The sequence below is a fragment of the Parambassis ranga genome, chromosome 13, assembly GCF_900634625.1.
Source record: "Parambassis ranga chromosome 13, fParRan2.1, whole genome shotgun sequence".
Classification (NCBI taxonomy): domain Eukaryota; kingdom Metazoa; phylum Chordata; class Actinopteri; family Ambassidae; genus Parambassis; species Parambassis ranga.
In genome coordinates, this window is record NC_041033.1 from 3389912 (window position 1) to 3417366 (window position 27455).

The following is a 27455-nucleotide window of genomic DNA, read 5'->3' on the forward strand; positions in this document are numbered from 1 at the left end:
GGGACAGCAGGAGTGAAGACAGCTCCACTGAACATACTCCTCTGATGGACGAACATCGTGTTTGATCCGTTTCTAGATGGGTCTTTGACAACTGACTCTGGTTAAGAGAAAAAAATGTGGAGACAAATCTGGAAGATGGACAGGAGGACACTTTTTCACTGTCCGCAGACTCAGACAAACAGCGTGATGTCACACTGTCAACCCCAACCATGGGCAGAAACTGGCCCTTGAAGTACTCAAGGTATCCTCCCTGGAGCACAGGACAAGAAGGACACTGATAACAGCTCTGATCGATTGTTCTAGTTTAGTCCACTTAAAAAAAAACTAGACCCTAGCCTCTAAAACTTAACTGACATGACCAATAACTAGGCTCGGCTAAATGGACCTCCTGGTCGGGCTTGACAGTGACAGTAAAGTTTGAAACTGAAGACAGACATTTTAGCACAGAGGGGATGCACTTTATGGGAGGGGGGATCTGATTGGATGAACTCTGTGAACTGTGAACTGTCTGCATTTAAAACCATAACAACATGACGGCTTGTTTTTAAAACTTATATGTTGAAAATAATAACAAATAATAAATCGTACTGATTCTGAATTTTGGTTTAACACCTTCTTGATGCTTTCTGACTTTTTTCAGAAAGCATCGAGTCACGCTAGACGCTGCTCATTTGCATAAAATTGCAGGGCTTTGAACTTCATGAAAATTTGACTCCCTGTCACTTGAATGACTGCATGCAGGTTCAAACAGAGAACGGATAGATGTGTAAACAATAGGCAAAAAGCCTACACTGAGTGTCAGTTTATGTTGTAGCCATTTTTTGATTATTTGGCACTGTACAATATTGTTTTTGGTTATTTAGTATATTTGAAAGTTGTGCCATTATTATTATTTTGCTACACATAACAAATCTACATTTATGTTTAGTTAGGGTTTTTACTGGAAGAGGAGGTGACGTCATAAGGGCAGCGCCAGGATTTTTATGAATGGGAAAATGTTTGGAGTGGGGTGGAGGGTGGAAGAAGGTGGCAAACAGTTTCTTGACCACCTTTGGCCAAGCGTTATTAGTTTTGAGTGGTTTTCATTTGAGTTAAATTATTTTGTATTTTTTAAGAGCTTTTGTTCAGCTTTGAAAATAAAACACGAAATGGAATATAAAAGATGTGTCGGAGGTGTGTATAAGACGGCCACCCATTCACCCAGCCCAAAGTAGAAGACAAAGACAAAGAAAAAGCCGAGACAGTTTATGTAGTCTTCCTATCACGTCACTTCACTCACACGCATTCGGACCCTGAACAACAAAGCAGTCCACCTCTTCATTTAGCTGCCTGTCTTGTGTGTTGACATGGGCCAAAACCTATGTTGATAGATATTAATTAGTATTCACTCCAACACACACACACACACACTGGTTGATCAACACACCTGGTCATCATATAGCAGATATGCAATTTCCTCATTGTGGGACTAATAAAGGTTTCTTGACCTTGATCTATTTTATGGCTATGATAGTTGTGTAATGACTATTTTTTGACAGGTGTGGGCTTACACTGATCCTCAAGCCCAATCTGCAGATCTCAGCTCAACAGAGCAGCTGAGGGATGTGACAGGAGATGAATGTGCATCATGTCAGTACTGATCAAAATCTCTAAAGGATGTTTAGAGCAGCTTGTTGAATGCATGACCCCAATAATAAGGCAGCTCTGAAGGCAAAGCAGGGTCAAAATTGGTACTAGCAAGGTGGACCTAATGGCATAGCCAGTGAGTGTACATCCAAAAGTGTACTTCCAGTTTATAACGTAATATTTCAATTTGAAATGTGTACTGCTACAGTAAGGACCATAGCCTCAGATTATGGACTATATCTTCAGATTATAGACTATATCTTTGGATTATGAGGTCGCTCTCAACCAGGTGAGCCATACGGACAACCTGATCTCTGTTTGTTTCTTATTAAGAAACAATCCATGGATATTTTACAGGTATTTATGAAGAAATCAATATCTGTTGATTTGTTAATAGGTCATATCTCAGTCTGTTCTGTATTTTACAGACCTCTATTGGCTGCTCTTTTAATTTTAAGGACCAGAAACCTCCTGAACCTCATGAGATGAAAACACAGAAACACCCCCTCCCCCTCCCAGGCAGGAAATTCCTTTAATAATTAGTCTGATCTTCATAAGCTGCACCACAGAGCTGTCTCTGTGTAACAGTCAGTTACACCTGTGCTTATCCTATAGAGACAAGACGTCTGCAAAGATGTGTTATCTCATTCCCATGAGCAAGGATCCTCAGGTGACATGACACCCCTGGAAAAAAAAAACTGTTGCCAAGGAGTGTAAGCGTTATAACAACACATCTCACGTATCTCACACACCCACACAGATCTATTGTTTGACTAACTACTTTGGAGAACAGCGACACATGAATACACACACATGGTAGGTAGCTATTGTTGTTATTGTATTTTACTGCCATACTATTGTATTGCTGTATGCAACGCTGGACTCATCTGGCACCAACATCATAGTAGTCTCTTACATTGGATGTGAAGGAACTTTTGTAGAACCTCTGCACATCATACCATGTATTTCAGGTTCCAGGTTGTGTGAGTATATGAGTTAGCATCTCGACATCTAATGAATGCTAGTGAAATTTTCCTGTGTTGTGTTGTAATTCTATGTGTTGTCTTTGCCCACCTACCCTGTTTTCTGTCATTTTAAGCAATATGAGGACCATTATAATTCACCCAGCTGAATGTCATGTATTAACTACATTGCTGCATTCTGTGTGTGACAGCTTCCACTTCCATTGTTTTGATATTGTCAGAATCTGACGCACCTGGCTGGAACGCAATTGTTATTTGTGAGGTTATGGTTCAGGTCATGCTATTGATCTGTCTGTCCCTAAAAACGTATTGTGAGTTGCTGTATTTGGACTTGTAGAGTTTTCTTGAAGATGTTTTTCTGCTCCTCGGAGCAGCTTCATCAGTTCTAACTGTTTGGTGGGGAAACATGGTTTGTATGTGGTGGAGGACCTCAGTGTGTGGCTCTGTGTGAAACTTACAAACACAAATCTAAGTCCGAATGACTGAAAAATAAGAATGAAGAATGGTGGTTTTGTAATGGAACTAGTCAAAGTCCAAAATTCTTCCAAAATGATGTGAGAGAGTGATAAATTCATACAGGAATTCATTATTTTAACTTAATGCAGACAGGGGGTGGGGGTGCTAAGTATTGTACACACTGTTTTCAGCTTTATTTTTGCTAAATAAATAATGACATCATTATTTATTCAGAAAACAAAGTTATGTTTGTCTGACGTTGTATTTGCCTAACACTGAAACCCACTATGATAAGATGATTTTAACACAGAATCTGTATGTTATGTATGTTTGGCACCTCTAACAGGTAGACCTGTCTCATGGCACACCAGGGAACAGCACCACTGCCTCAGGCACCAGTGTACTATATTGGCATGCAGCCGGGTCTCAATGTTGTTTATCCAATTCCACTCCCCCAAGAAGCAACTGCTCCCCCACCATACGACCTCCCTCCTGCCTTCGTGTCGATACCCAACGTGGGGCGACCTTTAGGCTGCCCGCCTGGACTGGAATACCTGACTCAGATTGACCAGATTCTGGTCCACCAGAACATGGACCTTGCTGAGATGTTTCTGGGCTGGGAGCTAAGCAATGTTTACACAGTAAAGAACAGCATAGGGGAACAGGTGTTTGTGGCTGCAGAGGTTACAGACATGTTCACCAGGCAAGTGTGTGGACCCGCTCGACCCTTCACCATTCACCTCCGTAATAACATGGGACAGGATGTTCTGACCCTGAGCCGCCCCTTTAGGTGTAGCAGTTGCTTCTTTCCCTGCTGCCTTCAGGAGCTGGAGGTGCAGAGCCCACCTGGAAACCCCATTGGCTACGTGGAGCAGAATTGGCACCCGTTTCTACCCAAGTTCACCATCCTGAACGAGATGAAGAACCCCCAGCTGAAGATCAAGGGGCCCTTCTGCGACTGTAAATGCACGTCTGATGTGATCTTCGAGGTGACGTCTCTGGATGAATCGGTGGTGGTGGGGCAGATCAGTAAGCAGTGGAGTGGCTTCATACAAGAAGCATTCACAGATGCAGATAACTTTGGGATCACGTTTCCAATGGACCTGGATGTGAAGATGAAGGCTGTGATGGTAGGAGCCTGCTTTCTAATCGATTTCATGTTTTTTGAGGATCAACCAAATAACAATTATTAAATCAAATAATTCCTGGCTGGTTTTTGTACAGTAAAAAGCTCAAAATGAAGAGATGAAACCTGTGTAAGTCTACTTGAATCTTTCAGTTACTAACATGTTAAATGACAGATTTTTCCTGTTTGCAACAAGCTTCTCTTCCATTTTTCATGTCTGCCATGTTGACAAGGTCTGCTCTGACTGGGAGGGTTTATATGCACCTGTAGCCACATGCACACTGTAAAATAATGACAGTAAAGTTTGGATACTGCAAATTTAACACTGGTATTGACAACAATAATATGTACTGAGGAAAAAAAACATAAGCACTTAAAAATGTTAAAATAAAACACTTTAAACTACTTATTGGTCTCAAGTATATAAGATATTCAGATTCTGTTTTGAGATTTTGCTTAATTGTTTTCATTATTTAAGCTCACCCTGTTATGATTAGAGGTTAGAGGTTTTTGCAGCAGCCCTGCCTGGTTGCCAAGAAGCATAACCTGAACCACCACTGTTTGATGGCAAGGTGAGTCCCAACACAAAGTGTCTCAAACTGAGGTAGAAGGCCAAGGTTTATAGTCCAACATGTCCTCTATATTAGCCAGCAGCACATCCAGGCTTTCTTAAGCAAAAAGGTAGTCTGCTGGGTCCATTTTTTGGTCACGTGGTAGTGTTATGATTAGAGTTCAGGGTGGACCCAAATGCAGACAACAATGCAAAAGTATCAAACAAAACGTGAGCTTTGTTGAAAATAAAGCTGAAAAATCCTTACAAAAAGCCACAAAGCCAATACTCAAATGATCTAAATCCAAAGATCCAAAGAAAACAACATAAAAAGACAGGCAGCACATGTCTAGAGAAACCAGGGGGGAAAACAAGTAGACAGTCAACAAGGGAAAAGTCCAGGGGAGCAGGGACCCAAGCGGCAGGAGATCCTCTGAGGGAGTCTACACACTCTAAGACACTCCTAGGGCAGCAACCCCAAGGGGCCAGCAGCTAATTAGTGAGGGAACAGGCTAGAAGAGCTTAGTTGGCTTTGGGGAAGATGGGCCACCAGTCAACTTGGGATTAGGTGAAGAGAGGATAGCTGGAGCATGTGAAGACGTTGGACCACCAGCCAGCTCTGCAACAGGCAAAGTGAGCCCAGCTGGCACAGACAAAGACGCCGGACCAAAAAGAGGTAAAAGCCAAGGCGTTGAAGTCTAGCGAATCAACCATTTGTATTTTGGCCCTTCTTGTGATTCATCTTTTTTATTCATCCTCCAGGAAGCAAACCTGTTTTTGGTTCGCTCCCCTTCCTTGCCAGTGCAAGACACGCCAGCCACCATAACCTCAAGGACGGACAATGGAATTTAATCTCTTTTGATTGTGACTGCTTATTGGACTCACCTTAAACTGCAGTCTGCTTTTGGGTCCTCAGAAAACAATTAACTATACTGAGCTGGAAGACCAACAGCACAGCTGTGTACAAGAAGGCCTGCAGCAGACTCTACTTCCTGAGGAAGCTGAGGTCATTCAACGTGTGCAGCAAGATGCTGGACACCAATAGACTGTCATGAGCCTGTGTCCTGATCATTGTTTTGTATTCATTTTGCTTTTGCTTGTCATTTTTAGATTATTTACTATATTCCTTCCTCTTATTTATTATTATTTAGCATTTTCTTTCCTCTCTCTCCCTTCTGTCATCTTCTTTCTTCTCTTCCCCTCCTGTCCTTTCTGCTGTCCTTCCTCCCTCCTGTTCTCTGGTGCGCTTTGTAGTTCAGTCTTGATTTGTAGTCCTGTGTTCCCTGTTTCTTCCTGTTGTGTCTCTACTTCCTAGTTTTTCCCTCCTTTGTGATTGCTTGCTCCTCCCTGATTGTTCTCACCTGTTTCTCAGCCCCTATACTGCGCTCCCCTTTGTCTTTGTCAGTTCATTGTTTGTCAATCCCCGTGCCGTGCTCATCGTCTTACCTGGTTTGGGTCCTATTTCTGCACTGCACATGACATAGACTAAACAAAATGATCAGAAAGGCTGCCTCTATGAGTGGTGGAGAGGAGGACACTGAACAAACTGTTATCTGTCGTGGATAACCCTGATCACCCTCTCCTCCCTGTACTGGACAGACAACGGAGCACCTTTTCCAAAAGGCTCAGACAGTTTCGTTGTCACACAGAACGCTACAGGACATCTTCGAGGTATATTTTTAGTACGCTTAAGTGCATGTATATTGCTGCTGCATCAGCAAATTTTCCCAGTTTCGGAAAAATAAAGTTTTCTCTGCCCACTTTCAAGCAGTTTGTGGACTGTAAAACAAGAGAAAATAAAACTCTAGATTTACTGTATGCTAATGTTAAAGAGGCATACAGCTCCATAGCTCTCCCTCGCTTGGACAGATGAGACCACATCCTAGTACACCTTAAACCCCAGTATATACCAGCAGTACAGCAGCAGCTGGGGACCACCAAAACTGCACGGAAGTGGACACCGAAAGCCCTGGAGACCCTGCAGGGATGTGTTCTGGTCCACTATTGTAATGCTTAAACACTAACAATGATTCTTATAGCACAATTTCTAAAACTATTAATAGTTATAGCAAAATCACTCACTGAGTTTGCAAAACTACAAGCAAAAATGCTGCTTTACACTCAGTTTGCACTTTTGTAACACACAATTTGCAATTGTATAAATATAATCCACTTCACAGCATCTTTTTGCTGAACTGTAAACACAACTCACTGCTTTACACACAATTTCCAAATGATCAACACACTCCTAGTAAAACTACACACATTTATGGCTGGTACACTATTTTGTCAACTGTCTGGCTACACTGTCACATGTGAGAACTGTTTTACATCATTAGTTCACTTTGCAATCAGCATGAGCTCTGTAAATAAGCCACAGGTAAGCTTCAGTGTGGAGAACAATGGAGGGAGAAGGAAACTGACAAGAGTGAGGACATGAGGAAGCAGGAGGAAGAGGAGGAGGACGAAGATTAGGAGGTGAATTTAGAGGAAGAGGACAAGGAGGTGAAGAGGAAGGAGGAAGAGTAAGAAGAAATAGAATTACTGATGTCATCAGAGCTACAATAGTGGATCATGTGATCAACCATGGATTGACCCTGAGGGAAGCTGGACAACAGGTTCAGCCTGAGCCGCCACACTGTAGCAAGCATCATGAGGACATATTGATGAGAATGGGTTAGTACAGTTCCCTCACACTAAGTTTTGTAGCTGTACCATACTCTAATGAGAAAAACATCAATACTGTACATGTAAAACTGAAACTGTTACTCCACAGAATTACTAGACATCCAGCATCTGGAAGGAGGCATGCAAGGATATGGACCAGGCATCATGTCAGGCCTGGATACGGCACTCCAGGAGACATGTTCCCCGGTGCCTTGGACTAGAAGACATTGCATGTGATGTTGATGAAATTCTGTGGCCGGACCCAAAGAGACAATGAGACTGATTTTCTCTCCCTCTCTCTCTTTCAGTGGAATTGTATGTTTTCTTGTGTTTGTTTTGATGTGTGTGAATAAACATTCATACTTGAAATTTGAATCCCTGTGTTTATAGAACTATTTATGACAAAAGTTTGACCTCACATGGACAGACCTTGTGCACAGAGAAAGCAAAAGCCAGATGTGTTTTCAGTTAATACCATCAGTGTGTGGTTGGCACATTGTGTGCTTAGTAATAAGATGGTTTGTGTTAACTGTTTGGTACAAAAATACCATTTTTTACAAAGGTTTGAAGAGTTAAGCAACATGTATTAGCCTTTGCAAGAGATCTACAATGTTTTGCTGATTTGGTGTAAGGTTTTTTATTTGTGTGTAGAGTTTTGCACAAATAGCCAATAGTTACAGAAATGTGTCTAAGCAATCAGAAAAAACTGTAAACCTGTAACTACTGTGTAGTCACATGTCTTTTCCACTAGAGGGCACTCCTCCCTAACAGTCTGAGCTAGTCCTTGTCCTCTGAAAAATCCCAGGACTGGTTAAACGGCTGTAATGCAGACTTCATGTGCTACATCCTGCCAACAATTCACTGCTCGGGTTTAAGCCACAACAATTCTTAATCTGCTGAGGTTAAGAAGAGAAGAGGGTCGAGGAATAACCAGTGAATGACTGCATATGACTCTTACAATGATAAAAAATGTAACAAGATTATATTTAGACAGTAGATACTTTTACTAGTGTCAGCAGATTTTAATTTATTACTTACATTACTTACTTATTACACTGTGCTGACAGACACAGCAAACCTTCTTGCCACAGCTCTCATTGATGTTCCGTCCTGGATGAGCTGCACTACCTGAGCAGCCTGTGTGGTTGTAGACACCGCCTCATGCTACCTCTAGGGGTGAGAGCACTGACAAAATACAAACGTGATCAAACATCAGGCAGAAAGGATGAGAGCAGAGAACTGGTCTGTGGTCCTCCTGCAGAACCTCTCCTTTAAGATTAGGATTAAGATTTACTTTATCAATCCCCGTGGGGAAATTGAGTTGTAGTAGCAGCATTTTAAAAGGATAAATACAATAAACACAGCAAAAACTCTTATATACACATACAGGCACATGATAGCAACAGAGAAAGAATATGTACATGCACACACATAAAGCAGATCAAGGGGGAAGATAGAAGCATAAAAACACTGTTCATGTAACTGAGGAGTTTGAAATATACCTGTGGTGATGCTTTAGTCCAAGTTTGTGAGCACAGCTCTGACAGTCACAGAGGAGCTATACAGTCTGATGGCGGACGGCAGGAATGACTTCCTGCACCGTTCCTGAGAGCAGCGGGGCAGCAGGAGTCTGTTGCTGAAGCTGCTTCTCAGTCTGTCCACAGTGTTGTGGAGAGGGTGGGAGGGATTGTCCATGATTGACAGCAGTTTAGCCAGCACTCTTTCCTTTGCCACCTCCTCCAGGTTGGCGAGATTAAAGCCAACAACAGACCCCGCCTTTTTAATGAGTTTGTCCAGTCTGCTGGCATCCTTCAATTTAATGCCTGATCCCCAGCACACCACAGCAAAGAAGATGGTGCTCGCCATGACAGACTGGTAGAACATGTGGAGCATCCTGCTGCACCCCCAGGAACTTGTAAGATGAGACCATGTCCACATCTTTCCCACTGATACAGACTGGGGAGGGCCGGGGCTTTTCCCTGCTATAGTCCACCACCATCTCCTTTGTCTCACCTCCATATTCTACCTCTCCCTCACCCAGAGAATTGTCCCCTCCTGTTTCAAGACCACTACTATCATCCCCCTCCCCAAGAAGAGCCCCCCCACTTGCTTGAAAGACTACAGGCCAGTAGCACTCACTCCAATCATTAGGAAGTGCTGGCCCACATTCAGAGCAGCATCCCGGACACACTGGACCCCCTGCAGTACACCAGCATCTGGAACCATCTGAAAAATAATATATATAGTGACAATAAGAAATGAACTAATAATAATGTGTAAATATGTATTTTGTTGTACTTATTTGTGTTTCTTACAATTATTTTATAGAGAAAAGTGTCCAAGTCGCAAACGGAAAAGATTTCTAAGCCCCCCCTATCTGTCAACCCTAGTGACGTCCATGAGCATGCTGTTGTAAAGTGTACAGCCTTCATGTACAGTGATTGGACAGTGGGACTGGGCGTGTGTGAGTCAAGCTGCTGCCAAACAAGTTTGAACCAAAGTGAAAGTGTGAAAGTGAAAGTAAAACTGCACTGCTGCAGCAACAAGAGAGCCTGAAAAGCTTGATGGATTTAATACTGAAGATATTATTTTACTTATATCTATGTTCTGGTAAGTTGTTTCTAAACCTTTGTGACACATTGTGATGATTTTGGAGCTCGTACAGGAACTCATAACTTAATGAAGTGTCTGTCATTCAGGTGTGCGGTGTGTCCTTCAGATTCCATGGCTGCCCTGTCAGTTCACTGATGAGCAGGTGTCTGTGAATAAAGAGGGACACACTGAGACTCAGCACATGCCCAGAGAGGCTATGCTGCAGTTTGGTCAGAAAGGAGAGGCTCCTGTTAATCCACATGCCATCACGTTCCTGATCACAGGTGAGTTACTGCAGCCTGCAGGAGCAGAGCCCTGAGAACTAACACTGAACACTCTGTTCTGTTGTAGGGTCTAAGCTGGACCTGCGGAGGTACATGGAGGGGGTGGAGGCAGATCAGCTGGAGTGTGAGCTGCGTCGATACAGTACGGAGGGCATCCATGTCCGCTGGCCTGTCATCGGGGCCCAGGACTACAACTTCTGGTTCACCTGCACCCTTAGACATAGCAAGGGTCTCTTCACTGTCACCGGGTTCCTCAGACAGCCCACTGACCAGCCCCCACCAGGACAGCAGGACTACCACCGCTGGTCTGCTATTGGAGACAGAGAGATACTGACCACCTCAGGTAAACTCAGCACACAATGCATTACTTTCTGTAGAACCTGCATACCCTTTTACAATTCTCTACATGTCTGCATTTATGACATAAAACATCAGCAAATTTTTTTAAACAAAAGTTGAATTCTTTCAGTCACTACTACAATGTCTCCACTGAAATAAAATATCCTCAGGGTTGTGGACAGGGCTCTCAAGTGTCACGCATTGAGAGTGAAACTCACGCATTTCATATTTCTTGTTGCCATTGAGGTCTGATTTTTAGCTGCAGGTACTTCTAATAGGTTATTGAACGCACCATGAGTGAGGGCGGTAGTAGCTGCTACAACCATTTATCACAGGTTATACCGGCTGTATAGGCTCCAGCCCCTCCAACCCGTGACCCTGCACTAGAGGACAAAGCGGGTTCAGATGATGGATGGATGGATGGATGGATGGATGGATGGATGGCGGCTGTCCTTCAGTTTGTAAAGAATTGTATTTATGCACGAGTGTTGACAGTCCACTTTAAATTGACAAAAGTGTACTCATTAGGTTATTAGTTCCACCTGGCTTCCCAGGCTGAAAGGAGGGCCGATCGATCAGGCAGCTGGGAATCATGGTGGTAGTATTGTGGTTTGGGGCTGTTTTGCTTGAGAAGTGTTTAATATTTCTGGTTGTTTGATTGGGTTCACTTTGTGTGTGTAATTAAGCCAATGTTTTGAAGTATAGAAAAATCTATAGGGACTCTGCAAACTTTCAAGCACTACAATGTGTTTTATGTCTAAGATCTAAATGTTGCTGTGTGCTGTCATCTTTGTTCTCATAGTTGCCTTGGTCATTAAAACAAAGACCCCATCGGTTAAAGCAGGCCTGTGGTCCCAGCAAAAACTCCACTGTCAGTTCGGCATTGACCACAAGGCGGCACACGCCACTGTGGAGTGGCACTGGCAATATCACGGAAAGAGGACTAAGCTGTTCAGCCACAACAGCCGCACAGGAGAGACACAGGGGACTGGGGTTGACCTGAAGGCCCTCATAGGTGGAGATGCCTCCTATAAACTCCTCTCCACTGAGATGAGCAGTGAAGGAACCTATGTTTGTTCTGTGTCTGTGACTCCTCTGTCAGCAAGTGTTGATATCAACCTGCATATAGAAGGTGAGGAGAAAATCTGAAAGATCTCAGCAAATGTTTCTTATACAGTACACTATATAATACAAATGTCCTCTTAAGCGGTTTCACAAGTGTATATGCTTAAGCTTGTAGTGAAATTCACAGATATGTGTAATTATCTGCTGTCTTATTAAATTATAAAAGAACATTTAAAAATCAGTATTTTTCTTTCTCCTGTTGTCAGAGCCTCCTCATGTCTCCCTCAGTGTAGGACCCGTCCTCTCGCTGCAGGAAGGAACGAACCACAAGGTCATTTGTAGAGCTGAGAGATACTACCCCCTGGATGTGGAGATAGTTTGGTCCAAGCAGGATGTGGCAGCATTAGTTCAGGAGCTCCAGAATGTCCAGCACTCCAACCATGAACACAGCCCAGACAATACCCTTATCCGTATCGGCTCACTTCTTCCTCCAGGCTTCACTCAAAGACTCAGGGAAACTATATACATGCAGCGTCTCCCATCAGTCCCTGAGTGCTCCCATCAGAACGAGCTTCATCCTAAGTGTTGAAGGTGAGTCTCAGTGCACTGCAGTACTGTGATCCACCACACAGTGGCAGCAGAGGTGCATGACTGTGTCTGTGTTCTCTGCTCAGAGCCCAGCAACTGGATGATGTACCTCACCATGGTCGCACCATTCATCGTCCTTTATTTGTTGGTGCGTCGCTTTCACTTAGGTGAGAGAAGAAGCCCTCACACATACATACAGAGGGGTCAAATAATGTTGTGTTTATTTGTTTTCATTTGATTTCTCCACAGTAAAAAGACACACCATTTAGGTATGTAAAAAATTAATTTGTCTTGATTTTTGCCTTTATTATTAAATAGTTTAAATTGTGTGTCCTTCTAGTGGAGGAACCTAATATAAAATTGCCTTGACAGCTAGAGAAGAACATCACAAGCTCCACTGAGTCCCACACTGAGAAACTGGGTCCTGGTCCTTCTGTGTGTGCACATAACTGAGGACCTCACCTGGAGCGCCAACACTTTTGTTGGCTGCCAGACTGCTGAACTCTAGCCATGCACCCCCCACCACCACTTTGGTAACTCACCTGATAAGTGCATTTGTGACTTGGATTTTAACAAGTAAAAAATCCAAGTCACAAATGGTAGTCATATGTAATACAACATGAATTCTTTGTGCAGTAAATTATAACAGTACTGTTGACAGTCTTTATAATCATGCCCCCTTCAACCTGTGAAGCCTTTTTCTCCCTCCAAACCAACAGAGAACAAAGGGACATGAGACTAAACCTTGTTTAAAGACACATATGGATGCATTCTTGATGTAAGTTGTGACTTTAGGCTGTAAATGCTGACATTTATTTTGCCCTGTATTTATTTGTGTTGTGTTTTTTTGTAATTAGATAACATCATCCATACTGTCATAAAACCACAACCATTACCTTTGCTGCAAAAAAATAAATCTTTGGAATGGACTCATGGATCCTCCCGTTTGAATGTTCACACCACCTAGATTTTCAGTTATAACCAGCAGCACCCTAAGTACAGTTTTTCAGTATAGTATAATATAGTATAGTATAATAGTACAATCCAATGTGGATATAATTAATAAGGCAACGTGTGTTAGATCAGACTGATCTCAGGGGGAGGAGTTGTACTGTTTGATGGCCACAGGAAGGAATGACCTCCTGTGGCGCTCAGTGGTGCTTTTAGGAGGGATCAGTCTGGCACTGAAAGTCCTCCTGCACCTCAGCAGCACGTGGTGGAGGATGGAAGCTGTTCTCCAGGATCCCCTGCAGCTTCGACAGCATCCTTCTGTCTGACACTGCTGTCAGGGAGTCCAGCTCCACCCAGACAGATCAGTTTATTGAGTCTGTTTGTGTCCACTGCTCTCAGTCTGCTGCCCCAGCACACAACAGCAAACAAAATGGCCTCAGCATAGTCCGACAGATGTTAAAGGACTGGAGCATCCCATGATGACTTTGTTTCAGCTACTTTAAAATGATTGTTTCTCTCTGGCTGAGGAAGTCTTCTGTTATACGTGCTTCACACTTGGAAAAACATAAATAAATACACATATTTAGAACGTCTGGGATTTTGCTGTACTAACTTTCATGAATTTCAGGTATGCACTCTCATACACTCTTACTGCAATTCCATTCAGTATCATACATAACTTCATCAAAATGGCATTTCAGTGAGTTTCTATTACTTTTAAAGCTGAAACACAAATGTGTGTTTTTTACCTCCTTGCCAGATGTACTAAACAGGTTGTATGCTCGCTTCAAGGACCCTGAAAGCTCTTCCTGGACTTCTCCTCAGCCTTTAGGCTCTCTGTCATCATCCATGGTTCAAGTTACAGTTTCCTTGTTTTATTTTCTTCTTCTACTACTACTCATACTGCAGGTCCTGTGAACAATCCACTCTCCTCTTCACCACCAATAATAATACCATAATTTTTAAGAACATGCATTGATTCTTTTGTAGTTGTTGCTTGTCATTTGCACATTGTTTAACATGTTTAACCATATATGCATGATTTTCCCATTCACCCATTTATTATACATTTACAGTGATTATATATAAATAAAAGACAAACAGCCAGTATACTGTGGTTAATCATGGTGCATTCACGGCAACATGGGAAAGTTTGTGAATGAATTGAACGGTTAGGAAAATTGCGAGGACAAAGAAGACAGGTTTGACAAGTAAGACACGTCCCTCCCACGGCTGCTGCGCCTGATCACGTGGTGTGAGCTCTTAATTTGTTTCCCCCTTTGAAATGAAAGTAAACGTATCAACCTTTGTGATCCGCCCGATCAGAATATACCAGTTAAATCGTCATGGATCTAACCTGGAAGATGTTTATTTACTCGGTTCTATGTGCAGGTAAGTCCCTTTCTGAAGATTTGTGACAGATTGTGAAGTTAATAGAGTTTTGAGTAACAAGCCTGAACGCGTCTTTCACAGGTGTGCGGTGTGTGCAGCAGATATCATGGCTTCCCTGTCAGTTCTCTGATGAACGGGTGTTAGTGAAACAAGACGGAAACACAGACATTCAGCACGTCCACAGAGATGCTGCCCTGCAGTTTGGTTTACGAAGAGACCCACTTGTTAATCCACGTGTGATCACGTTCCTGATCACAGGTGAGTTACTGCAGCCTGCAGGAGCAGAGCCCTGAGAACTAACACTGAACACTCTGTTCTGCTGTAGGGTCTAAGCTGGACCTGCGGAGGTACATGGAGGGGGTGGAGGCAGATCAGCTGGAGTGTGAGCTGCGTAGATACAGGCCTGTCCAGGGGCCTGTGGTCTACAACAGCTGGTTCAGCTGCACCCTCAAACACAGACAGGGTCTTTTCACTGTCACCAGCGTCCTCAGGCAGCTCACTGCCCAGCCTCACCCAGGACAGCAGGAGCACAGCAGCTGGCCCGCTATCAAGGACGGAGAGATTCTGACCACCTCAGGTAAACCTAGTTTTTTTAAGACATGGGCAACATGGGTACTCCTCATGACTCAACAGTTTGTAGATCCACCTTTAGTCATGGTTTCCTGTTTGACTTTATCAGTCTCATCATTGTGGAGGAATTTTGGTCCATTCTTCATAACATTGATTCAGTTTATTGAGGTTTTTGGCTATTTACTTATAGGAGGACACTTAGTATCCACAGGTGGGGTGCTGACATGACTGCATGTTGTTTTACATCTTGTCTGTGCTCCGTCTTTGTCTCCAATAGTTAGCATGGTCATCAAAACACAGACTCCTTTAGTGAAAGCAGGTCTGGGCTCCCATCAAAAACTCCACTGTCAGTTTGAGGTCGATCACACTGATGTTGGCATGAGAGCAGCGTTTACCGTGGAGTGGCACCAGCAATATGAGGGAAAGAAGACTAAGCTGTTCAGCCACAACACCATCACAAAGAAGACAGAGGGGGCTGGGGTTGACCTGCAGGCCCTCACAGGTGGAGATGCCTCCTATACCGTCACCACCACCAAGATGAGCAGTGAAGGAACCTACGTTTGTTCTGTGTCTCTGACTCCTCTGTCAGCAAGTGTGGACATTCAGCTGCATATTGAAGGTGAGGAAATTTCCACTTATCTGACTGTTACAATCTCAGTGTTAAAGTCCAGGATTATAGAATGATTTTAGAAATAAGTCCTCTACTCATGTTTTGGAAGAGAACCGACACATCTGCACAGTTTGTCCATTTGTCCATTATTTACTCAGTTATGATGTTAACCTTCAATATGATGCTGTGGATGATTGGGGAGGCTGAAGCTTAGAAGGTGCTACTGAAGCTAAATGCTGTGGATGAGTAAATCAAGTCTAATGTCAGCAGTTCACGTAAAGAAAATGCATTTTGGTACCAAAAACTGACTCTTGTACACGTATAGAGCCTCCTCGTGTCTCCCTCAACGTGGGATCCACCCTGTCACTGCAGAGGGGCATGGAGCAGAAGGTCGTATGTGAAGCAGTGGGATACTACCCTCTGGATGTGGATATATATTGGTCTAATCATGACCAAGTAGAGTCTGGCCAGGGTGGTCATATTCCTCCACACACTCAGCTCAGCATCCAGTATTCCAACCACAAACGCCTGCCGGACAAAACCTTCTCTGTGTCAGCATACTTCTACCTCCAGGCTTCACCCAAAGACTCAGGAAAAGAGTTTACATGCAACGTTTCCCATCAGTCCCTGAGAATGCCCATCACAAAGAGCTTCACCCTCGTGGTTGAAGGTGAGTCAGTGTACTGTAGTACTGTGAGGCACCACACAGTGGCAGCAGAGGTGCATAACTGTGTCTGTGTTCTCTGTTCAGACCCAGTCAACCGGATGTTGTACCTCACCGTGGTCGTACCGTGGGTCTTCCTGTTTTTGCTGCTAAGGCGATTTCACAGAGGTCAGAGTAGAAGCCCTCATACAAACATGATGCTCAGTCAACGATACATATTATTATCACTAAAGATAAATAGAATGTTTTAGGTCCCACTGACTTGGAATGAATCATGGTTTGATTCATGTGTAAATATCATAGTGAGCTGTTGAACAATCATCATTTATTTTCTTCACAGGAAAGGGATGCAGACTTTGGGTAAGTGATATATATTTATATATCAATATATTAAATTTATTTGTCAACATTTAAAATAAAGTGTGTGTCTGTGACATCTTACTGAACAGATTTTAATTTCTTTTCACAGACGAAGGGAATGACTGGTCTGCTTAGAAAGAGCAATCCATGTCAGTTTCTATAATGTTTGTATTATGTTGTGTTTGAAGGATTACTTTAAAGTGTAAATAGTGGTATGCAATATCGCAAACAGAATACATGTTGTACTTTTTTCTAAATAAAGATTAAAAAAATCTTTCCTATCCTTGAGTCATTTGTGGCATTTTATTTTTTATCTTTTAAACACTCACTGTGCAGCAAAACCTCCTGCGCTGCTGTAGTAGACTCTCATATATTCCTCATATATAGGAATATGCATGTAAACCATGCAGACTGTCACAGCTTGTATACGATGGCTCTGATTTGGACTGATGAAGAGGAAGATGGAGCTGAGCTGGTCCGTCAGGTCTGAGTCATTTTACAGGGATAAGCAGAGCTTTACCTCAACTGATACCAGGCGTGTGTGTGTGTGTGTGTGTTTCTCAGTCTTGATCCCAAATGCTCAGGAAGCTAAAGTAAGGCAGCGTTAACACAGCTACAGACTTACAACACATATAAGAGTTTTATTGAGTGATAATATAAAAGCAGCAAATATTCAGCTTTAGCGAAATGATTATTTCTTTGATGGAATTATATTGATGCCATGCTTTGTCCATCTGTGTTGAAATGGAAGCGGTAAAACAAAGACGTTTCTTCAGATATGTTGTGGACATCAACAGTTTCTCCATCATTTTATCATAAAACCTTCATACTGTTTCTTCTCTTCTTGTGCTGTATTTTGTTAGTCCTTGTTGTTTGTGTGCGTTCTTAGTGTTACTTCCTGTTTTATTTTGTCACACATTCTACTTTCACTTCCTGTTTCTGTTGTTTCCCGCCTTTTGACGGCCTGCTCTGTGCTCATCAGACTCACCTGCGCCTTGTCTTCATCAAGAGTACCTGATGTATTTTGACCTGTGTCAGTTCGTGTTATCTACCATGGTCCTTGTCCGGTTTTTAGTTTAGCCCTTTCACACCTCTCATAAACTCTCAGGACCAATAAAAACAAGCAACAGTCTCTAAAACCTTTCTCCAATCTCTCCAGTCCAGTCCGCTTGTCAGGTTCAAGTAAAGCAGTGATGCTAATCTGTCAACAATCTTTTCAAACACCTGGACGTGGGGTCCACATGTCCTTTGGACTAAAATACAACTTATTATCGAGGAACAGCAAAGGTAAGACATTTCCCCTCTTTAGCTGCTGGTGCTTTGAGGTTTGTTGTTAGCATTAAGTAGGTCAGCCGTAGCGTTAGCTTTGTGGTTCACGCATGGTTAGCATATTATGCTATGTGTTATTTGCTGTGTGTTTGCTTGGTGTTGGAATTGTGTTTTTAAGTGGTCTGCATGGACTTTTAGCCGAACTGGTGTCGGTTAAGCTGGTGCGCAATACAAGTTGGTTGTTTCATCGTTAGCATGTTTTTTGTTGTCAAACTCGGAGTTGTTCTGTGCGGAGGTGCAGGTCTCCACTGTCCAGAAAACATGCTAGTATGCTAATATTTTAGGATTCATGCAAATGTATGGTACGCGTTTCTTTGTGCAACACATAAAAGTATTATTAGCATTTAAAAGCTGTATTATTTGTGTATCTGTCTGTATGGTGCACTTCAGGGGTTGTTTTCACATAAACAAAACAGTCATTTATCACAAAAAGTGCTTCATTTTAAAATGACATGGCAGTCAGGGTTGATTTGAAACAAATGTTTAATGGATCTGGGCCCTCACAGTGGTCTCTAGTTACTGAGGGAAGCTCTGCTGTCAATTACCCAGGTGAAACATCAACAGCAGAGTGAGAACATTATTCATTGTACACTAATTATTCTTCCAGAGAAATAGATCATCATGTTGGTTAAGAAATTACATGTTGCACATGTTGGTTTTTTTATCACAGTCAAAGATCTTAAAACAGACAAGCCAGGAGGCAAGCCTGGGCCGGCGCTGGAGGTGGGTTGATTTCACTGTAGATACACTAAACCACACACTTTGTGATCCATGGATGTTGTAACAGTACTGAGGACAATTAGCTCAGCATACTGCAGCAGCCTGTGGATGATTCCATGCTGATCCTTCCTTTGTTTAACGGCTTCTTTCTTTTCTGTTATCTAAGGTGTATGCAGGCCTGCTGTTACAGGTGACTGGTGAAGACAGGACATGTCTGAGTTTTATAGTTAAATGAAGAGGTTAGAAGTCCTTTTTATTTATGAACAGGGAATGAATATTTCTAGGATTATAGTTTAAAAATCTGTCTGCAAAGGATAAACCTTTACCACCCACCTATGATGCAATAAACCCTTCAAAGATTAATGTTGAAATGAACTATAAATCAAACAATTGAGCTTTTGTATTAAAGCACCTGTAACATAGGCTTGTTGAATGTAGTCATCACTGACAACTTAATTTGCTTAAGATTATTATTGGTCTATAAAGTATGTAGCGTTGCATTGTGCAGTTAGAAGCTGTACTGTTCTTGGCATGGAGAGTACCTTTTTCTGTGACTTCTGTGAAGGCACATGAGATAACATCTTGCTAACATGGTTGCTTAGCAGGTGAAATATTTTCCTTATGTGGATGTTATGCTTTGGGCATGTAAGAATACACCAGGATCTACAAGTGCTCATCAAAATGTGTCTAAAGGTCTGTACAGATGCCTGTGTCATTTTGAGGTTCATGGGTTAGCCTCAAGCTACAAGACAACTGCTGGAAACCCAAACTAGATGCTGAGAGGGAAGGTGTGTGTGAAGAGGTTCATCTATCTTTATGTGACGTCTTTGAATGAATATAGGAGCCACCATATGTGTAGGTGAAATTGTGCTGACTTTGACAAATGAAGGTTTATGTCACAGATCTGTGATGCACAAATAAAATACACACTTAATGCAGTCTGGCTCAAGTGTCCACAGCTGTCCATGTCTGGAAGGGGGTATAATCCAGGCGTAATGACAAAATAAGGCAGAAACGCATGAGGTGATATAAGCCAGTACATTGTATGATATTTGTTTCATAGCCAGAGACAGATTATGGCTCTCTCTGTGGCATTGGTGGTTCATTTCATAGCCCTCTTCTTCCCCAGTTTTGTAATCACTCCGATGAGTGACCTGCCTGCAAATCCCCTGGGATCCCACCTCAGCAGCTTTACAATGGGTGGCTCAGCCCTGCCTCTTACACTGCCTAGACAGCTCCTGGTACACAGTGGGTTTCATGGGTTTTGTCCATGTGCTCTTACAGTTAGCTCTGAAAAAATGACTAGGTCTGGAAGGAGGTTTATAGCAGCATTTTAGGCTGAGGTGATGGGGCTGGTTGCTGATGTTAGCCACATGGGGCTTTTTGTCCTCCACCATTTGTATAAAATAAACTTACAGCAGTATATTGTGGGACAGGTAAAAATAAAACAAAAAATCCTGTAAGATTTTCCTCCCTCTGCATCAGTGTTTCTCATGATCACATGTTTATTCATACCAGTGCTGAAGCTCATTTGGAGGACAGGTTTAGGGGTTGCTATGTCCAAGGTTTGCACAGAGCCTCTGATCATGCAGTGTCTCCACAGATAAATTGGTAACTTAAACTCAGTGGAAAATTCACGTCAGGAGCAGGGTAGGTCGCGTGCGTGTGGTTGTGTAGCCCTCAAGACTTAGTGACCAAACCGCTGGCCACACGCTTAACTCCTGCATGCATATGTGTAGAGTTGGTGGAAAATTTACTTGGTGTGTTTTCAGAGCATGTGCAGGTTTGAGCTTTAATCTGTTTGTGGTGAAGAAGAAAAGGAAGAGCTAAAGGCCACCAATACTTTGATTTCTTTCTCACTGTTCATTGGTATGCCTCTCAGAACTTTTATGACCATCAAATAATAAACAGCTCTAATAGCGGTCTGACTGTCTGGCTCTCCTCTTATAAACTGTTGTGACAGATCTGAAATAACAGTTGTTGGATTTCCAACACAAAGGGTGTTTGAAAAAGTAAATCAGCTAATTACCGTAGCTGTTCCCGCTGACAGACCTTGAGTCACGCTGTTTATGTTCGAACTCAATTCCCTGCCAGTTTCACCGGTGAGGTCTGGTTACATGAAGTCTCAGCACATAATAAAAAATAGCAGCTTGGAGAACATGAGGTCATGCTTGCTGTGTCTGGCCTGGCTGATGGTGTGCTCCTATCAGCCAGCAGCTATGTACGCTCACGGTTTTTCATGATGAAACATCGTTGCACAAGAGAGTGAGAGTGACTGATATGTACAGCATGCCGCAAACTAACATTTAAGTTAGATCGTAAACGAATGTGTCACTGCAGAGCTATGCAGTATGAAAATAAGCAGATCACCAGGGGGATTCCTGGTTGTTTTGTTGTGCAGTAGTTATCATAACTGCAAAGCAATCACAAGTTTATGTGGTGACAATGTGAAGAGTTAGAGACTTATTGGGCAACTTTGTGGAATGTGACTCAAAGTGAATTGTTTGTTGATTAATGTCACTGCATTTATGACCTCTGTTTCTCACTTTGTTTATGTATACATGGAAACTGAAGGGGGATAACAGTAAATGATACCAGGCCCTTAGAGACTGGAGTGCGTGCATGTTTACGCCATCCGTTGCACCTTCTTCACAAGTTTTAAAATGTCCTCATACCTGTGCAATGGTTGCATCCAGCTGTAAGGGTGAGTGGGTGTTAACTACGCTCTCACACACGAGCCGGGAACATAGTGTAAACTCTCTGAGAGTTTCATGGAAAAGTTAAAGGAGCTGGCATCCATCAGTGTGATCAGATGATGGGGGGAATCCATGGTTACCATTTTACTTTAAGTGTTTGTTTGTGCTGTGTGGCCATCACAGCAACAGGTTGGCCTTCGTAATGGTCATCATCTGAAACATGACCTCTGGGCCTTCTCTAAGGCCAGGAAACTCTTAACATAGTTCTCACACTTTGAGGAGTCAGTCTATCTTTCTGAAGTGAGCTGAAATTTTATTAATTTTGCATGTGTTAGTGTTCCTCAAAGCAGCAATATTTCTTCTCCAGCTTCAAAGAAAGTGGCAATTTGGATCCATCTCAGGGCTTGACATTAAACTTGTTCTTCAGGCAAGCAGTTAAAGTCTTTTACTGGCCTGAGAGCCAAAGCAGCTTGTCTGAAATGGAAGGCAGGCAAAAATTGTAAGTATTAACAAAGCACACAAACACTGCAAAATTTTATGACAACATGTATTGTATTGTTCTTTTCTGGCAGTTTATGCTTGTGCTATGCACTACTGATACAGCTACACACAGACATTTGCACATTGTCGTCTTCTTTTTCTCTGTCTTGCTGTTTCAGCAGTACAGAGTCTATGAACACATGCTACCATTATTTTGTAAAATGATCATGTTATGTTTTATAACATCGATTTTTATCTTCAACTTTCCTATTTCAGATCGATTCTTTGACGGGAAAATATTAATATAATTTAATTGAGACTGTCAGTGGAGATGAGGGGTTGTTAATAATCGATGGGACTGAGAGAAAGAGCGAGAACGAGTGTGTGTTCTGTATTCCAGACACAGATTAGGGGGGTTTAGAATAATTTCAGTATCCAATACCAATTCATGTTGAAGAATGTGAGCACATTTGATTACTAAAGGTTATGCCCAATATTTGTGGCATTGAATGAACATGTGTGATTTATCTTGTACTTCAAATTAAACAATACAAATGGAGACTACTGTGGACATCATCTCATAATTTGGCTGCTGTTCTGAAGTGGAGTTGTTTACACATTGTCGTCACACAAGTGAATTTGCTAAAATTACCTTCAACATAAAACTTTACAGTTTGCAATGGTATTTAAAGCTGTCTCCTGTCGCGCTGAAAAACCTTTTTTTCTACATCTCAGGCTTCCTAATTATTGACACAAAACTCTTCTTCGTAGCTTATCTAAAGATAAGTAAGATATGTCCTGTGTCTGTATGTGAATAGCTGGCTGGCATTAAAATATCTACAAAATACATTTTCCGAGACTTCTATGGAAACCTCCCTACATCTCTCTGATTAAGTTATCATAGCAGCTTGCTCAGCAGGAAGACTGACTTTCCAAAAAAGACAAGTTTGAAAGACAGTCTTCTTTTTTCCATCTGACATCTCTCCACAAGCAGATGTCCGACTGCTACTTAAGTGAAATCCATAGCTAAATTTTTATGTGTAGATGGGATTCATACACAGGCATGATCTAAATAACTGAAGGTAGGAGGATCAGAGAAGAAGAAATACTTTGTGGTGATACAGAATGTACTAACCACACCATGAGTCCTACTGAAAATGGGATTAGGCTTAGTTTTAATTTGTAACGAGAAGACCAGATATGTGTGTGTGTGTTTCAGAGGAGTTCCACGACAGCATAACGCGGGAAAGGTCAGCCTAATGGATTCCCAGACTGTTAAACAGTTGAGGGAGAACATTCAGTCAGACAGTTTTTTTTCTCTCATACACACAGACACTCATGGTGAAAAGACAACATGCTCCTGATTTATTAGCTCTCCAGGGCCCTGATAAAACTCATCCTGAATGAGGTCATTTGTACTCTTGGAAGATGAACCAGAGACATACTGACTATGTGTGTGTGTTAGTGTGTGTTGTCTTGTAATGTGGGAGTTTTCTTTTGCTACACTTGTGTTTTGGTTAATGAAAAACAACACAACTCATCATCATGGCACACTGAATCAGTGTTTCTGCTACTGATGTGTCTGCGTCAGTGCTCCTTCTCTTCATGTTTGTCTCTCTTCTGTTTCTTCCTGTTTATCTGTATCCTAACCTCCTTCAGTTGGTTTTTGTGGTTTCAGTGTGTTTGACTCACTGTTGGGAAGAAGTTCTCAATAACATCTGGATGTGTAGGTAGGTCCTCACCAGGAAAATGGTGTAATGGTTGAATTGGTAAGGGAACCAAAACACCTAGTGCCTATATTGCTAGTGTGCTCCTGCACCACTGTACCTGACATTTGAATTGAATGCATGTAAAATCTGGTGTTGTTTCCATTTCATATTACTCATCTCTAATGAGTAATGAGTGAGTATATGACTATGATGTCTTGTAGTGTAGGGGTATGACAGTTGCCTGTGGTGCAAGAGGTCCTGGGTTCGAGACCCTGATGAGCTGCTTCGTGTGTGAAATGTCCTAGCTTGGGAAGGTTGAAGCATTTAAAGCTGGCGGCAATGCGTTGTGGGCAGTTTGGCGAAGCAGCGCACATCAAAATCAAATGACTTGGACTCGGACTCGAGGGCAAAAAAACCTGATCGGGACAGCCCTAAGTTCTGATATAATTAAATGACAAGGAGGTTGCAGCTTGTTCAGAACACATGCTTTATGTAAGAGCAGTTTTTCCATATTGCACTTTGACATCACTTATAACACGGCTGCTATTGGCTGGCTCCAAAGGCGAGTCAATTCCCATAGACTCCCAAACATGTTTCCAGCCTGGTACAAAAACAATTCTGGTCAATTCTGTCAATGGTCAAAAGGATTTTAGCTCCACAGATGCGCAAAGAATTGTAACTTTGTTTAGTTATTTGTTTATTTATTTTACAGAATAGGTCTATAATGCAACATCAATGATAAATGCCTGAGTGTGTGTGGTTGATTGTGGGAGTGCATCTCTAGAGCCTGGACGAGGAAAGGGTGATGTAATGCTGAGTCGGGGCTTTACTGCCAGCCAAAGGGCCGATGTGGTAACACTGTGAGGTTTGGATAAAGCAGTGTGTGTGTGTGTGTGTGTGTGTGCACGCAGAGAAAGAACAATTGATGGATATGAGAGGGTTGTATTTTGGCTCAGTGTGTGTAAATGACATCATGCTGCACTTACAACACACACACAATCTTGCTTAATAATCAGTGTGTTCACTGATACAACTGAAGAATGCAAGATGTGTACTTTCACAAAATCCTCATCAGAGTGTGTGTTGTTAAGTGGTTTATCCACATGCACTTCCTAAAGTCCCATCCAGTCCTTGAAGTCATATCCTGACCTCAGTCCCCAGTATCCCTTCTACTGTTGACATTAGGGGCCAATCCACTTCCACACCTATCTAATCCTGACGTCATCCCACACAGGACACCTTGTTTAGATATATTTACTGCATCAAACACCTCCATGTGCTCAGTTTGTTGGGTTCTTCACTCGACAGCTTATAAATTGGGCAATTTAAAATCAGTTGTTCCATTTTGCTGCTTGACTAAAATCCTTGAAGAACATGATCCAGTTTTCCACAATTGCCAAACGCCTGTCACAGAAACAATGACAACATTTGTTGTCTTTAACTACAGTGTGCATGCTACTTCCTAAGCTTTTCCACTGAAGACTGTTTCACCATGAATTATCCCATCAATCTATGATAAGAAAGACTGGCCTCACTTATTTAAATGATTCTAATATGGCAGGGGCACTGCAGGAAAAAGATGGATGAACCTGCCATGGCATCATCCATAGTGGTTTTGAAGCTCAGTGTGGTGGCTTCAACTATTGCAATCTTGGCAGCTACTGAATTTATCTAACCCTGGTTAATCTAAATATGGACAAAGGGGTGGATCTGAGGTAGATGGGAAACCACATTGCAGGATGCTCATAATTTGAGATGGCCCAACCTTGAAGCCTAAATATAATTGAGTTATCATTAGAGAGGAAATTAGAGACCAAAACCATATTTGTACCAAGCTGTAAACATGTTTACTTTGGCTATTAAATTACATTTTAACGACCTCCGGTTGAGTAACCATGATGTAGGCAGCACAAACACAGAGCTCCTCGGTCAAGAACAACGCCGTATTTTTTCAAAGAATTTTTAAGTAATAACGACAAAAAGTGAAGAGGCGTTTACAGTATGCCCAGGAAAAGCAGGAACAACGTTTCTTAGATCGAAACATCCCACTCGGACGAGGAAGAATCAGAAGAAGAACCCTGACTTTAGGGAGCTCCAGGTGGTTGCTGCTATGGCTAATTTGCAAACGATACTACAAGAACTGCAAGAGTTTAGGCGTGAAAATGCAGATACTCTCCGAGAAAGTCGACATTAAGGCAGCTAACAACAGAATCGATGACGCCGAAAAAACGAATCTCGGAGACAGAGGATAGAGTACAGGGGCTAGAGGAGGCTACAAGAGAGCTGCTGAAGCTACAGGCTAAGCTAGAAGATAAGCTAACGGACCGGGAGGGACGAGCAAGACGGAACAATATAAGAATTCATGGCATTGAGGAGGGGTCAGAGAACAACTCCACGTCAATGACAGTATTTGTGGAGAACCTGTTAAAATAAAAGCTAGAGTTGCCTCCATCCACTGACCTCATAAGCCACCTGCCAGCGCCCCCCCAAGGTCCATAGTTGTGAAGTTCTCCCGCAGCAAGACTAAAGAAGAAATCCTGCAACAGGTGTGGCGCAGAAAGGGGTTTCTCTATAAAGAAAAGAGAATTTATGTGGACCATGACTCGGCTCCAGAGACTCTGAGGAGGCGCTGGGAATATGTAGAGGCCAAGAAGGTACTGAAGGAGAATAAAATGAGGCGCTGGAGGCTACTAAAGACATGGCTAAGAGGTTTTCCTGTGACGTTATATAAATCTCCGATGAGCTGGCCAGACAGAATTAAAAACCTGATGTGGCACAAAACCCCGTCCCTGAGAGGAGAGGAGCAGCACCAGGAGGCCCGCTGGATGGATTTAAGAATAAACTTCAGGCTTTCAGACGGGCAGACTGTTGAGCTTACTTCACCTAGATGTGGATTCCCCAGGGAAAAGAGACACTTTGTCGGACACTGTGAGACTATTACACGGAGAAACGCAGACAACTGGGCGGGAGTAATGGTATTAAGATCATTTGATCGAGGAGGATCTGACCTCCTATGAACATGGAACATTTTGGTTATTTAGAGGAGGGCCCTCCAACAGGTACGTGTGGAGGCTTTCCCTCCGAGCCAGCAGAAAATCTTGGCTCCATCAGGGTCACTAAGAAGACCTCAAATCAGGAAGTTCAACCTGAGATATTGGTGAAATGTACCAGGTTTATGTTTTTCATTGACTGTCTATTTTCGTCAGTTATCACGTTTTGTTTTTTCAGAGTTTGAGTGGAGGGGGTGTTGTAAAAAGACTAGAACTCACTTTAATGGATACACACAACACAAAGTACCACTTTTTACAATGTTTACAATGTGAAGGGTGTCCTCAACCCAATTAAAAGAAGTACAATTCTTGGCAAAATGAAAAAAGATAAGGTGGATATAATATTTCTCCAAGAGACTCACTTGACTAACTCTGAGCATGCTAAACCTAAGAGGCAGGGTTTTAACCAGGTATTCTCAGTGTCCTATGTGTCAGGACACAGAAGAGGGGTGGCAACACTGATATCCACTAGGGTAATTTTTGACAAATCAACAGAAATCATAGACAAAGAAGGAAGGTATAATATGGTTGTAGGTAAATTAGGATCAGAAGTCACCCTCTTAAATGTTTATGCACCCCCTGGTGCGACATGGGGGTTCTATAGACATATTCTGGACCTTATGATCACTAAGGCCCAGGGAATGGTCA

At 42.4% G+C, this 27455-nt stretch overlaps 2 protein-coding genes and 1 pseudogene across 3 annotated transcripts; all 3 read left to right on the forward strand.

Annotated features, from left to right (window-relative positions):
• The first annotated feature begins 3424 nt into the window (after positions 1-3424).
• Positions 3425-8652, forward strand: LOC114445036 (phospholipid scramblase 1 pseudogene; annotated as a pseudogene).
• A 1268-nt stretch (positions 8653-9920) lies between these two features.
• Positions 9921-13302, forward strand: LOC114445451 (tapasin-related protein-like). Its single transcript, XM_028420520.1, is given in 9 exon segments — positions 9921-10018; positions 10108-10284; positions 10352-10627; positions 11426-11755; positions 11955-12151; positions 12153-12279; positions 12363-12443; positions 12526-12545; positions 12649-13302. Coding segments are annotated over 8 exon segments (1254 nt in total). The 5' UTR covers positions 9921-9972; the 3' UTR covers positions 12649-13302.
• Positions 13303-14483: 1181 nt separating this feature from the next.
• Positions 14484-17097, forward strand: LOC114445450 (tapasin-like). 2 transcript variants are annotated; one of them, XM_028420519.1, is made up of 8 exons: positions 14484-14619; positions 14701-14877; positions 14945-15196; positions 15467-15808; positions 16125-16469; positions 16551-16631; positions 16804-16823; positions 16933-17097. In XM_028420519.1, the coding sequence occupies exons 1-8, from the start codon at positions 14574-14576 to the stop codon at positions 16984-16986; spliced, it is 1317 nt and encodes a 438-aa protein (XP_028276320.1). In that variant the 5' UTR covers positions 14484-14573; the 3' UTR covers positions 16987-17097. The 2 variants fall into 2 exon arrangements, with proteins under 2 accessions (XP_028276320.1, XP_028276319.1); XM_028420518.1 differs by lacking the exon at positions 16933-17097 and having other exon boundaries at positions 16551-16811.
• Positions 17098-27455: the final 10358 nt, after the last annotated feature.

What these genes read in the sequence shown, in the direction of transcription:
- LOC114445450 (XM_028420518.1), top strand. Translation starts at nt 14,574, where the DNA reads ATGGATCTAACCTGGAAGATGTTTATTTACTCGGTTCTATGTGCAG. An exon ending in AGAGATTCTGACCACCTCAG is followed by an intron (nt 15,197 to 15,466) that starts GTAAACCTAGTT and finishes TGTCTCCAATAG; the next exon opens with TTAGCATGGTCATCAAAACA. An exon ending in CATTCAGCTGCATATTGAAG is followed by an intron (nt 15,809 to 16,124) that starts GTGAGGAAATTT and finishes GTACACGTATAG; the next exon opens with AGCCTCCTCGTGTCTCCCTC.